The 13,162-nt window shown below is 45.2% G+C and overlaps 1 protein-coding gene across 1 annotated transcript; it reads right to left on the minus strand.

The window, feature by feature from the left end:
* Positions 1-3,189: 3,189 nt before the first annotated feature.
* On the minus strand, positions 3,190-4,674 carry LOC128720452 (laminin subunit alpha-1-like). The gene is made up of 3 exons (XM_053814121.1): positions 4,522-4,674; positions 4,005-4,456; positions 3,190-3,933 (listed from the first exon to the last, which is right to left on the minus strand). The coding sequence occupies exons 1-3, from the start codon at positions 4,613-4,615 to the stop codon at positions 3,301-3,303; spliced, it is 1,179 nt and encodes a 392-aa protein (XP_053670096.1). The 5' UTR covers positions 4,616-4,674; the 3' UTR covers positions 3,190-3,300.
* Positions 4,675-13,162: the final 8,488 nt, after the last annotated feature.

Consider the following 13,162-nt stretch of genomic DNA (forward strand, 5'->3'; position numbering starts at 1 on the left):
TCAAACAGCTTAACCGGAACGCATTTTGAAAATTCAAAAGACAAACAGCACCGTATGCAAAACTGCGGAAATGATTCTCACTTACCGGAAATGAAACTTGCTACTTCTCACATGCCCGTAAGCTTACACGTTTCCGTTTTTTCCCACCTTTTGTTTGAAGTCACCGACCGTAGAGATCCAAATTAAGCCGAATGAGCCGCGGTTATTAAAGCAGCACTCACCGGCCGGTACCAAACGGCTGACCTGGATGTTTACCGATTCACGCGCTTGTTGCGATCGGTACCATCGTTTCGCGCCACCCCACAAACGGTGTGCTTGCGGATCGTTGTCCTGGGAATTCGGTGGCAATTCGGAGCCACGGAGACGCCGGGCGTTGAACATGAAAATATCGGAAATTATGTAACCAACCGGCACAATGTTGGGTGAATGTTTATTTATGAATCCATGCTACATGAATATGCAACGGTTGTTTCACATGCACTGCCAGCAGGGAATACGCGGAAAGCTAAAGTCCGCAATCGTACTCGAGCGCTGACCAGCGGCACCTGCCCGACTCGCCAGTTTTGCATTCGATCCGCGGCTTTGCGGTGGCGCGAATGGTACTGATTTTTATGTTGCTAGCTTTGAACGGGGCTTTCAGCTAAAACCCACCGGAAATACCACCCGGGCAAGCTTTTGCGAAGCTTACCGAGAAAACGAAACCGGAAAAAGCGAATGAACAAAGCAGAAGTAGCAACGGAACGAAAGCAATCCGTGAACCAATCGCTACGAATCACTTCATTAGTGATGGAAGCGGCTCTCCGAAATACGGAACTCATTACAAGAACTCCCCGCGAGACGGGGGTGGTTGCTAGAGGCCAATTAAACCCAAACACTCGCTATGGTGGGGATGTATAGGGGATTACGTTAGCGCAGGTATTTTTAAACGCCCATCAAAACGGCACCATTTAAACGTGCTGGAACTGATGCCGAATTTATGGAAAGCAAATCCTCGCACCTACATTCTGCTTTGGCATAAATAAATCAGCTGCCTTTTTTCTCACCTTTCGAGCTTGGTACGTCCCTTATTGCTACAAGCATACGCATGTTCAGCATAATCACAAAACAAATAAACGTGCACGATTGATTGTGATCGGAAAAGAATACTAATCGATGCGGAATTGAACCGAGTTCACTAGTCGTCGTAAAACGCATACAAATTCATTCAATGCTCAATAATGGCTAACGTAGAAGCATATAACCATAACTGAAACAAATAATCAGAAACTTATGATCATAATTTCATCGCTATGGTGTATTCAAATAAATTGTTACTTCTTTTTCATACTACACCACCCGTGTGCTGCATATCCTGGAACCATCAGCCATATCACTTTGCACTGCAGAAATACGGAAATTTTCCCGGGACATCTATCCAGCTTGTCATGAACAGAAACCGACCGAACGCCTCCTTATTCCCGCTGTATGCACTCTACAATGTCGCCCGCCACGTCATCGGGCACAAATTTCCCAGTAAAGTAAACATTCCCTGCACATGAGAACTGAAACAGGATCATCATAGCAATCGTGACGCCTCAAAGTTTGCATAAAGACGTGAAATCGCCTTGGGATGCTTCGAGACGGCAGCCATCGAAAGGATAAGTGATTAAGCCCGCCCCAGCGCTGTAGAAAGAAGACACAACTTTACGCTTCCAAGCGGCACTTAGCCGTGCGATGGTAGTATGAAAGCGGCAGTTGGTGAATACAATGTTGATTTGATGGTGAATGGTCGACAAATTGTGCCGGTAGCGGGGCAAACATGTGGCCTCACTTCGCCCGGGTGATCTCATTACCATCGTCGGGTGCACGCTGCATAGCTGAGGAGGCTTTATTCAAAGAAAGCCACACCTCATTTAAACGTGCTCGAAGGTCGAAAACCGGTGTCTGTTTGTGAGGGTATCATAATCAGAGCACTTCATTTTAATACACCTTTTCGTGGTTTTTCATACGCTTGGTTTTTTTTAATCAGAAAACGCGTGTGGTGTTTCTTAATGATGGCACTACATGGTAAGAGACTTAGCTGCGACTCATAGCTTCAATAGGGTTTTTATGTTTGTCATAAAATATTTTGTACGTAAAATATTACAACTTTATGTAGCTACCATCCAGTAAATTCCGAACGAGTTGCATTCTTTTCAAGATCCTTCACGATCACGATACGACGTATCCTTTCGAATGGGAAAGCAGAACCAAAGCTTCACGAGCCTCAGGTTTTAGTTGGCTTCGTTTGAAGGCAAACATGCATTGAGTCTACTATCAGTACCGACCATCACCACGTGCATCAGCGGTGCTTGGTCATCCATAAAGGGATTCGTTTCACAAGAGAGAGAACTGCTTTCCACCTGCATTTATTATTAACGCACGAAGCAGTTGCGCTATGATCGTTTCGTCGCGTTTGATTATTCTCCGCGACGAACCAGTTCCAAGCATGTACGCCGGTAGTCCACCTGCTTTACGTCACGGTTCACCACAACCGGTACATCCTCTTATCGTACCACTGTGCAAGGAACCGCCACCGTACGGGAATAAATTTTCCACCCAACGGTCCACCGGTGACACCTTCTCACAAAACAGCAGCGTGCACAGGACGGTGGTAGAAAAATCGATGACACCAGTGCGAGGTAACGGAGCATAGCGAGCTTTTCACTTGTCAATCGCGAGACACGCGGGAGTGCCGAGCGTTTCGGCACGCGGAGAATGCTATAAAAGTCAGCGAACAAACGGCACACGGTGATGCTTCTCGAACATCGACCGACACGAGGCGATTGAAAGCAATCACGTGTCGACTTATTAGCGGAATCGTTTACAGCGCCGAGTTTCGCTGACAGTAATTGAAACGTATCCACGCTCGCTCGCTCGAATCGGCTAGCGGAAGTTGGCAACAACGTTTGGGAAGGAGGAATTTTTATCACCACACAACGACATGATGGGATGGGTGTGGAAAGAAAGCGCAAGCCTCGGGAAAACACCTGCCATTTCCGTAGATTTATCGACACATGAACCTGCGGAGGGAGCAACGTCTACGAAAGGTGTCAATGGCATGTCTACGGTGTCAAAGCTTACGACCACAGCTCACAACCCAAAGCCGATGGAATGCTATTAAAGACGTTAAAGTTATTTGCTGAAAGTTTTCTATTTCCGAATGTGTGAGAATTTCAGAATGAAATCGACTCATGTACAGCAGGATGATGCAGAATTGCAAAGCATCGCTCACGTATAAGTACGTTCGATAAGTACGCGCTACGTTGGTTGTGGAATACCCTATACCCAGCCATATTTTTGTTGATGTATACGCCACAGCTGCAACAAGCTGATGCAGATACCATTCGGGTTGTTCGGATTCGACTCACGCACGTATCCCGATTCGCAACGCTCGCAGGACATCCCGGTGTACCCTGGATGGCAGGAGCAATCCTCGACCGTATTAACCCTGCCCAAACCTTCATCATCCAGCGAAGCCGTGTCGAGAGTGAGCAGATTCTCCTCACGTGTTCTACCTGGCGCACTACCTCGCACGAACACCGTATTCACGTTGGAAAGCACGCTCATGAACGAGAACTTGCTCAGCTCCCTCTCGAGATGTTCACGCAGGTGAGTTGGTGCTGCAACCACGTACCAGCTGGAAGGTTTCATCAACACCTGCACCTGCCGCTGGTCGTGTTGTGGCGGAAGGTTGTAACCGAGCGTCACATTTCGTTTGTCCGTCAACAACACGCACGGTTTGCTGCGGCTCGTGTAGCAAGCTTCCGTCACGGGAAAGCGAAGGTATCCACCGTAGGCAGTGATGATATTGCCGAACCAAACTGAAGGGGGCACCTTCATGAAGGACACCGGTTCACTCCATCCTGTCCATTCGAACTGTACCGATTCTGCCTTCGACAAATCGTAAGTCTCCTGAAAATTGCAACAAACGAGTCAGTTAGCGATCGTGAAATGCGATCCCGCACGGTGATAACGCTGCTCACCCGTTTGCGATAGAGATACGTCGCGAGCGAGCATCGGGCAGTCACCCCAGAGCAGAAACAGTCCTCTTCTTCAAACTGTTGCACCCCGAGTGGTTCCGATTCACGTACGATCGTGTTCGATGGAACCGTGTCCACCTGGAACTGATCGACGTTCTTCGTCACGTGCACGTTCGCTGAGAACAGCAGCCGAGTTTGGCGGCCATGGGAATCATCTCTTGCCCACAGATCGTACCGTCCGGCGTCCTGGCTTGTCATGGAAGGACACACGAGCTCACTGTAACTGGGCGTGCAGCGTGTCCTCTCGATCGGTCGATTGTTGTGCATCCAACGAGCCCGGCAGAATGGGCGGTTCTGGTCGTTGAGCGCCTTTAGCTTCATACGTCTACCCTCAATCACCTCCACGTTGAACATCTGAGGGAGTTCGTACTCCTCTGAGACCTCCTCAGACGATTCTGGGAAGTGAGGGAGGTTAATCTCACAAACCTTTTCGAATACGGAATGCACGATGTATGCTTACCAAATGCCGGAATGGAATATCCCGCGTGCACCACTGACGCGAGAGCGTACAAAACGAACAATCCAGTGAACAACATCACCGGTCGTCTTTTCATGGCTTAAAGCGCTTGAAATAATGAAATTGAAGGGTGGATCAATCTAACATCCACCTCCTTTGGGCTCTACATTCAACGATCAACTGATCATATGCAGTCGATCATACAGCTCTCTGTGGCGCAACGTTGGCTGCTAGTAAACTGATAAGAAGCCCTCACTTGCACTCGGAAGAAAGAACGTCTTACTGATTTACGGCGCCACGCTATTACATTGTATCGAGCTTTGCAATAACACTCCCTCGCTGAGTCAGAGGCTGATCGTTTACGGGTTTAATTCACCACAGATTAGCCGATTAGCAGCTGGAGCTTGAAAGAGCCCGTTACAAAGACAGCTGATAGTGAATTAGAAGCGTTGTTTTGTTGCTATTGCGACCCATCAAGGTTTTCAATATCAATTTATTCACAAATTCCTTCAAAACGCAACGAAGGTTTCGATTTAAAAGCCATCGATTTATTGCATACGTCTACGATGTGCTTCCATCATGGCAACGAACTACCATCTCACCATCTTTATCACGCTCGCTTAAGTAAACAGGCACCGTACGTTTACGCCCGATGATGATTCATCAAACGAAGATTAATTCCGAGCACGTTTCGCAGCTTCCGAAATAAGCACATTCACCTGATTGCCAATTATGCTTAAATCGATCGGAAATGAATCGAAACCAACGCCGGCGCCTCTCCGAATTGTGGCCGAACGGATGTGCATTTCCTACCGGTGCGCCGGTGTGATGGAAACCCTATTTTCTTTGCCCGAGCAGGAGAAACAATGTCACCGTGTGACGATTGGAATCGGGATCGTGCGGGAAAGTGCACCATGCCAACCACCCCGGTGCAATTGGTCGGCTGCCGAAGGGCAAAGGATGGCCGCTTATCCTGCGGCTTTTTCAGCTGCATAACAACAACACCACATCTCACATTGTTGCTGCACCAGCGTGCATCGAGGACCGACCGTTGCTGGTTCTTTTGTGGGTATGGTGTGAGCATCAAATGTGTTATTTTTACATTAACCATGGCTGACGGAGAAGGTCAGACGGTGGAATCGGCAACGGAAGTGAGTCACCGTGCACCGAACGGACGTCGGTTTTGCGAAACGCCCTGCTCAATCAATGACAATTGGAGGGGGAAAAAAGTAGATTCACGCTTCCAACTGGCTGCTTTAAGAAGCGGAGTGATAAGTTTGTGGAGTTTATGTAAATGATCGATTACATTGTGTTTACTAATCGGCTCGATTATTCATGAAAGTTGTGTAATTTCAAACGCTTTCTGAACGAAGCGCTAGCTGTCACAGTTGCTCGTGACAGATGTCATACGGTATGTCGACATAAGTAAATACTGCTTTCGTCCTTATTAAACCTGAATGAATTTATTTCGATGTCATCCCGAACATGTTGAAAAGGATTATATAGAAAAAAAAACCACACCGCTGTTTTAAATTGCCTGATTTCATGCCACATCCGTATCAACCATTCCCTATACGGCAGAGCGCCAAATCAACTCATCTATTTACCCTATTTCCTTTCGCTCTCACCTCGGCCTGGTGATACCGGTACCATCGTTTAATTTTCTATGATCCTGCCCCGAGACCCGGCGGTGCTTCATCACATGTTTGATGGCAGTTGACGAGGTGGAAAAAAGGGCCCTACCGTAACCCTTGCGGCACATCGGGACTTCCACGATCGTGTGGAGCGCGACGACGATTGATGCCGTGTTGCTAGAGGCATCAGGATCGTGATAAAACACTATGTAACCAGCGAACCCATCCACTCCCGTTTCAGCTGGCTGCTGTAAAGCGTCAGCGCAAGGGTTGAAATGGCCGCCTGGTGAAACGCGAAGGAAGCCGTTTTCCCGGCATAGCATTTGCACAAGCGTTGCCTTGATCGAATAATTATGTAAGAGCGAGTGAGCACGATAACACGGGGAAAATTGGAGAGCAAAAAAAAGTTCACCAAACCAAATATCAAAGTGCCACATTACAAACAAGCCAACGGAAAGAACAGCCATTCCTTCGTGGCTGCCGTACATTAACATAAAGCAAACATTTTTATTTTACTTCCCCGAGCGAAGTGAGGAAATTTATGCGGAATATGTTCGATTCGTCGTCGGTTTCTGCGTTTCGTTCGCGTGTTCGCCAGGCAGAAATGATTCGCACCGAGTCGACGGAAATAGCGACAGAAAATTAAAAGCCTGCAGGGAAATGATTTTCCGCACCTCGGAGACGAAAGAGTTCGCTCAACGCGTGGGATTGGGTTGGTTTTATAATGATAATTTTTCTTTTCGATTGTTTCTTTGCATCGTTAAAGTGTTTCTGAGATGTGGGGGAGTAACAACGTTAAAGGACAACGTTCATCCAATGGCATAGCAAAAATGTTGATGCATAGAAACATCCCGACTCTAAAAGCTGCTGGTAAGCAGTGTCCTTTGTTGCATATCAAATTAGCATGATTCAATCGGAGCATTCATTTCGCCATTCACATCGAAAGTAATATTTCATGTACATGAATAATTAAAATGAAGGATAGATATTTTCCGAAGCTACTCACTAACGCCAGCAACATGACAAAGCATACAGTATTTGTTAGAAATAATCATAATCTCAAGAAAAGCCGATCTTTCAAAACATCTACAAAAAAAATATTAGTTACTTACATTCGGGTTTTGCTATTTTTTATCTACTACTCTGTTTCATTGATAAATAATTATAATTACCTAAACAAATGAATGGTAAGGTTACGATAAAATTATACAAAATACGAACCTTATGAATACAACCTTTAAATACAAGTTTCAACCAGTAAAACACATTTCCTTCAGTGTATAGACACCTGCATAACTACAACCAATCGTATTCGAGACACCGTCAAAACCCCTTCCGGAAAATGAATTCTTCGTCTGCATCTAGCATTCGCTTCAACCGAAGCCGATTCAAAGGAATTAAAAGAATATGCCAGAAGAAGACAAAACCTCCCATCCTATGACGAAAACAGTCTCTACCAGAGAGATGCACCCGTAAACGTAGTGAGTCTGTTTCCGACGTCCCTCAAACCCACCCTGCATCCGCAACCACCCGCACAACATCGGTAAAAACATGCAAAGTGCATACACGCGCTGTTTCGCAGATGGCCATTGCACTCACGCGCCATTGCACACGCTAAAGCTGAAGAAATGACAACCCCGATGCAACGGGAAAGCGAGCCGCATGAAAAGTGAACCGAAACAATCGCCCATTAAAAAGGATACGACCGGGGCGTTATCCTGCACGTGGCACGTACCGACCGTGTGCGGCCATTCCTAACCGGTCGCACAACTCCTTCATTGGTTCAATACTTGCACACAATGCCATTATTTCTTACTGCCCGCTGCCACACTTCTTCGCTTCGATCCATTTGCATGCGCACAAGAAAGGCTTAAAGCTCCTTGGGGGAGCGTTTTCTTTCGCTCACTTCCAAAGCCGGCTCCTCGTGCACTAGCGCACCGCGCGTAGACGACGGAGTAGCGAGATATTACACCAAGACCGAACCGGAAGTGCTGAATTCAGGTCTCGTTTATTGGAAAACTCGTTCATCTGTGCGAGAAATGTGGCTTTCGGAGTAAGTCGTTATCGGATGCCTGGAGCGCGGTGGCACGCGACGCAATGCTAAGCACAAAAAGAGAAAAGAAGCACCCCCAAACGACCCATTGAGGGAAAAGTGTTTGGTGCGTGGGCGCGCGCGGCGACCGCGGGAGAGCGCATTTCGTCCGGTGCATTTCGTTGCACCGTTTGCCGGCCTTCCTGTACGGTTTCCGTGCATCATCAAGATAGGGCAAACAAACATAACCACTCACTTGGCGGGCTCGTCGGGAGACGTTGGGAAAACCGACGCTAAGAAACGCCCAGGGGCACCATTTTCGTGCTGTTTGTGTGAGGAGAAGCCACCGCCACAGTAGAGCACGGGGTAGAAGGGGCGATCGATGGATGTTATGAAAATTTGTTCTGCTATTATCGATGCATGTACGACATAAATTATTGACCGCTAAACGGAAGCCGATATCGATCCGCCGTGGAGCACTGCTTACATATAACAGCACCAAGTGTCTCATAAAGCAACGTATGTTTGCGTAAGTTTCTATCAAACTAGTAGATTTTTTTTATTTTAATTTATACGCTATTTTTAGCTACAATATCACGGAAAAAAGTAGCAATGTTTTTCTTTTTTGAATGAGCAAAAATCATCATTGCTTTTAAACATTTACAGTGCTTCTCCTAGAAGTCGTACAACGTGAATTTGTCGAGCAAATTTGTATTTGAAACGGCTCAGAGAACTGTGAGTCCTTCTGGTGAAAAATCCACGCCTAAGAAGCAACCCCGTAGAGTTACCGACCAACCGGCAGCGTCAAACCGAGCCCCGGTCAACCGTTTGACACAATCCGCAGGCGGTGCCGAAGGAATCCCGAGCAAATTTGTACCATCTTTTACCCCTGCTTATCGTGATCGTTTGCCGGCAGTGCGGCTTCCATTCGAATGGGCCCCACAACGAGCTGCAACGGATTTCACCGAATCGTTCCATCAGTGACCATACTCCAACCAGCACCCCCGGATGTAGGGCGAACAGGAAGCACCCTTAAAAACTCGACATGCCCCCACTGCGCTCGAAACTCGATGCCTGACGGTTTGTGCGAGAGCTTCCTCGCTCGTTCGCACGGTGAAACCTGACCCAGGAGATTATGCTAGTTATGCTTGATTTATGCTGCAGGCTTACGGAAGGGCGTGCCTCTATCTCCGATAGAGAAAGCGTCCGCGCATCGTGGTTCGCTTGACCGAGGGCAGAAACCGGTGTGCAGCGTCGCACAAACAGCGATACACATCGCACGCGTGAAGGATTTCTTTGAAGCGAACGGGTAAGCGTCAAGTTCCACGCTGGCTGCCTCAATTATGGACCCTTTTTGGCTTCCAACCTGCACGCTATGGTGCGCCAACCGGCGAAACATACATCAAAACCCCAAGCAGAGTCCATGGGCGTGTAGGAGAATCACGATAATTTTGGGCGAAATTTACGTTAAGCTTATTTCCGCCTCGAATGGCCGTTCAGGGGCGTTGGGTGATATAATGCAGGCAAGCGCGAGACGAACTTCAGCTGGCGGTTCAAATTGAATGCGTTCCATTTGCAGCACGGGTCCCGTGCAACTACAAAACACGGGAGGTATATGAATATGATGTAAGAGCATCCACAGTGCAAGAAATTTCTGCCACAACTCAAAGCCTATATCGTTTCACAAAGTTTTATAATACCGGATTATTGATATGTGAACTTTAAAGGATAATGTTGCAGAAAAAATTGCCTTTTAATTAAAAAAACAACCCGTTCAAATAATTTCCCACGCCAAAAAAACAAACAAGCCTTAAAACTAACATAATTCGGTGTTTGTACACTTATTTTGTTTGCTCATGAACATTTTACCTTAAAACATACTTGTCAACCATGTATACTATATTTTTTGTTTGCATTCAATAGCAATAAATTAATTATTCCTCGTCAGCTTACAAAATGCAAGAGGGCATGAATATAATTTTAATTAATAGCTTTTCCGTGCATACATATTTACCACGCCACATCTCAAGCATGATTAAATAGCGCTGATGAGTGGTTCAAGAGAGTTTAATCGGATGTTTTGAGCTTAATAAAATGTTTATTACACGCTCAAAAGCCTTTAAGCCACACGCGCTTGAATTAAATGAAAAAATGGAAACAAATATTTTGAATCTCTACATTGTAGATGATTTTGTCGATCAATTTGTTTTCCAAATTCAAAATAACCTCTGATGGATTAAACTTTCCTACAACATTGTAACAATAAATGTTTAAAGAACCAAAAATGTACACCATTGTAAAACCCTACCCGGCATATGAAATTGTAATTATCAATACAAATTCAGCTCCTTCTACAACCACTTCCAGGCTATATCGATGAAGAGGCATCTGTCAATTCAATTGAGCCCAGCACTGATCCGCTTCAAACGGTCGTAAATCTAAACGACCAGTAAATATTTCATTCCTTTCGTTGGAAACGCCTAACCGCGTTCACAACGATTCAACAAATTTCGACCGCAGGCGTAAGCAGCGCTCACGCACTACACGTCCGCCCCGACAATATGGCATTGCTGTGGGCAGAGTTTTTAAAAGCAGCTTGAAGTTTTCATCGCCAGAGTTTATCACTGTTGTGCCGCCCAGGCCGCAGCACCAGCATAATCATTTCGCAAAACGTGAGAATATCATCGCTCGAACGGTGGCATCTGCCGGGTGGCATTGTCTGCGTTCGGATTGCGAAAAGAAAATAAGCCTAAACGAGGCCTTCCTGCGAAATCGCCGAAAATGGACAGACGGAAGTCGATCGAAGCGAAGCGACATTCGCTGCGACCGGAACAAGGCGAGGCGCGTAAGATAAAAATCTTGATACATCTTTCCCAACCCACAGCGGATGTCCTTCCTTGCAACATCTTTCTCACTCTATCCTTGTCTCTTCTCAAGAGACATTCGGTTAACAATTCCCACGACTTCAGTGTGACCTTCGGGAGCATATAATATCTTGTTTTTATTTATTTCGTCCCATTTCCATCGAGATATCAGTTCTCTATGCTATTGGTATGTTTTTTTTCACACTATTCCCTTCCCAAGGAAGCTTGCAAAGAATCTGCTGGCCACCAGACAAGCCTATATAGCTCTGGTCGATGGAGGCGATGAAATAAACCGCCATTCCGATGGATACCAATGGTGAACCGCAGTCACGTTGGCAACCACCGGATGGAAACAAGCTCTGCTCGCATTTTATGCAAATTTGGCTTTATTTCATTCCACGACAACTGTTTCCATTCATCGCTAAGGATTCTCGTTCGGGGCGAAGTAAAAAAAAAAGAAAAATGACAAGCCGAAACCACAGTGCGCTTCCTCGTTGGTGGAGGCGCCTGGTAAATGGTGCTCATTAAGATTTGAGTTCGCCGGGTCGAGCGATTCTTGTGACCAGCAAGTTACACACTCTTATTTGAAAATCTTTGCCAAATAGTGATAGTTTAATCACGTTTTCCAATAATATTTATGATAAGAAAAAAAATATGCCCTTAACGAAAACTACCATGACGTATTTTATACTTATACTTATACCATGTGACTTATCAAAAAAAATCTTGTGGTAAAACCAATTCAATCTACTTTTAACTCTATCATCCAAAATTTTTAAACTCCAATTAAAAATAGCAAAAAATAAATAAAGCCAAATATTTGAAAATCGAAATTTCCATGAACTACCAGGCGTCTCCATCACACGCACAGAAACTTATAATACGTTATATGATTATAGTCATTCGAGTACAAACGTCAACTAATTTTCTTATTGTTTTCATAACAGTACATTACGAACGCAAAAGTAGCTTATGAAAGTATCACGCAAAAGAAACAGACGAAGAAAAAAAAAACATCCATCCCCAAATGTTTGGTCACTTCGCCAAGATCAGACGACGTCTGGGACACCCAGGAACCATTCCTGATATCCTTATCGGTTTCACCATAGCTACCAAGGGCAGCCATAAGATTGGTTTCGCACCGAAGCACGTAACCATGAGTGAAACTAGCCTTTTTTACGATAATTGACAGTGGCAACCGCATGGAGCAACCGCATGGCCAGACGCTTTCTCTCTCTCTATGCACCTTCCTGAACACCCGCTATTCTCTATCCAAGGGAATCCTGATTTTTTCGCCACCAAAAGCACTGGGACATTTTTTTACGAGTAGAAAAAGAAACGCAATGCACTGGCGGATAAGTCAATTCCGTTACGATTAATGCTGTGTCCTTGAGCCAACTTTTTTTTCATATTTTATTCAACGGGAAATAAGCGCCCAACGTCTGCGGCTTACTATCACAACAGACGAGGCGTTGGTACGAGCCACACCAGGCTTCGGTGGTAGGTGGTGATAAAATAACTGATGCTTAATTTTAACAACTCTCGGTAGACGTTGCCGGCCATAATCCTATAATTGATATCGTTAGCAGGGGTTTTTTTTATTATTCGCTCTTCATAAGCTAGACTATGCTGAAAGAGTGACAGATTATGAAAAAAAGTATAACTGTAGAACACTACACAAGATATTAAATTGCTTGTTTGAAATGAGGAAAGGAATAAAGATAATTTGTCAAATGAACAAAAATATTTGCTGCAAAAGAATATACGTATACTTTCCAGCACTTTTATATAATCAAATTAATGTTCTTAGATTTTATTCGTTAAATGACTCTTTTGTGTTTTTGTTCAACATTCGTTGACACATTGGTTTTCCTTAAATTTCTCGTTGCGATGGAAAAACAATTTTCCATTTTCGTATATATTGTTCCCTATTCCCATGCTCGTTGAGCTGTTTACTTCATCATTGCGCTCGTCTTTATCAAATCATAGCAAACAAGCTATGGCAAAAAAATGCTTTCAATTTTTTTTTGCGCTTTTCCTTCCTTTTCACCAGCTCGTCTCACACGCACCCCGATGCTTTATTTGACACGCCTAGAAGAAAACAAGTGCAAAAA

The sequence above is a fragment of the Anopheles nili genome, chromosome 2 (genome assembly GCF_943737925.1).
Source record: "Anopheles nili chromosome 2, idAnoNiliSN_F5_01, whole genome shotgun sequence".
In the NCBI taxonomy this organism is placed as follows: domain Eukaryota; kingdom Metazoa; phylum Arthropoda; class Insecta; order Diptera; family Culicidae; genus Anopheles; species Anopheles nili.

What these genes read in the sequence shown, in the direction of transcription:
- LOC128720452 (XM_053814121.1), bottom strand. Translation starts at nt 4,615, where the DNA reads ATGAAAAGACGACCGGTGATGTTGTTCACTGGATTGTTCGTTTTGTAC. An exon ending in ATATTCCATTCCGGCATTTG is followed by an intron (nt 4,457 to 4,521) that starts GTAAGCATACAT and finishes CTCACTTCCCAG; the next exon opens with AATCGTCTGAGGAGGTCTCA. An exon ending in CGTATCTCTATCGCAAACGG is followed by an intron (nt 3,934 to 4,004) that starts GTGAGCAGCGTT and finishes TGCAATTTTCAG; the next exon opens with GAGACTTACGATTTGTCGAA.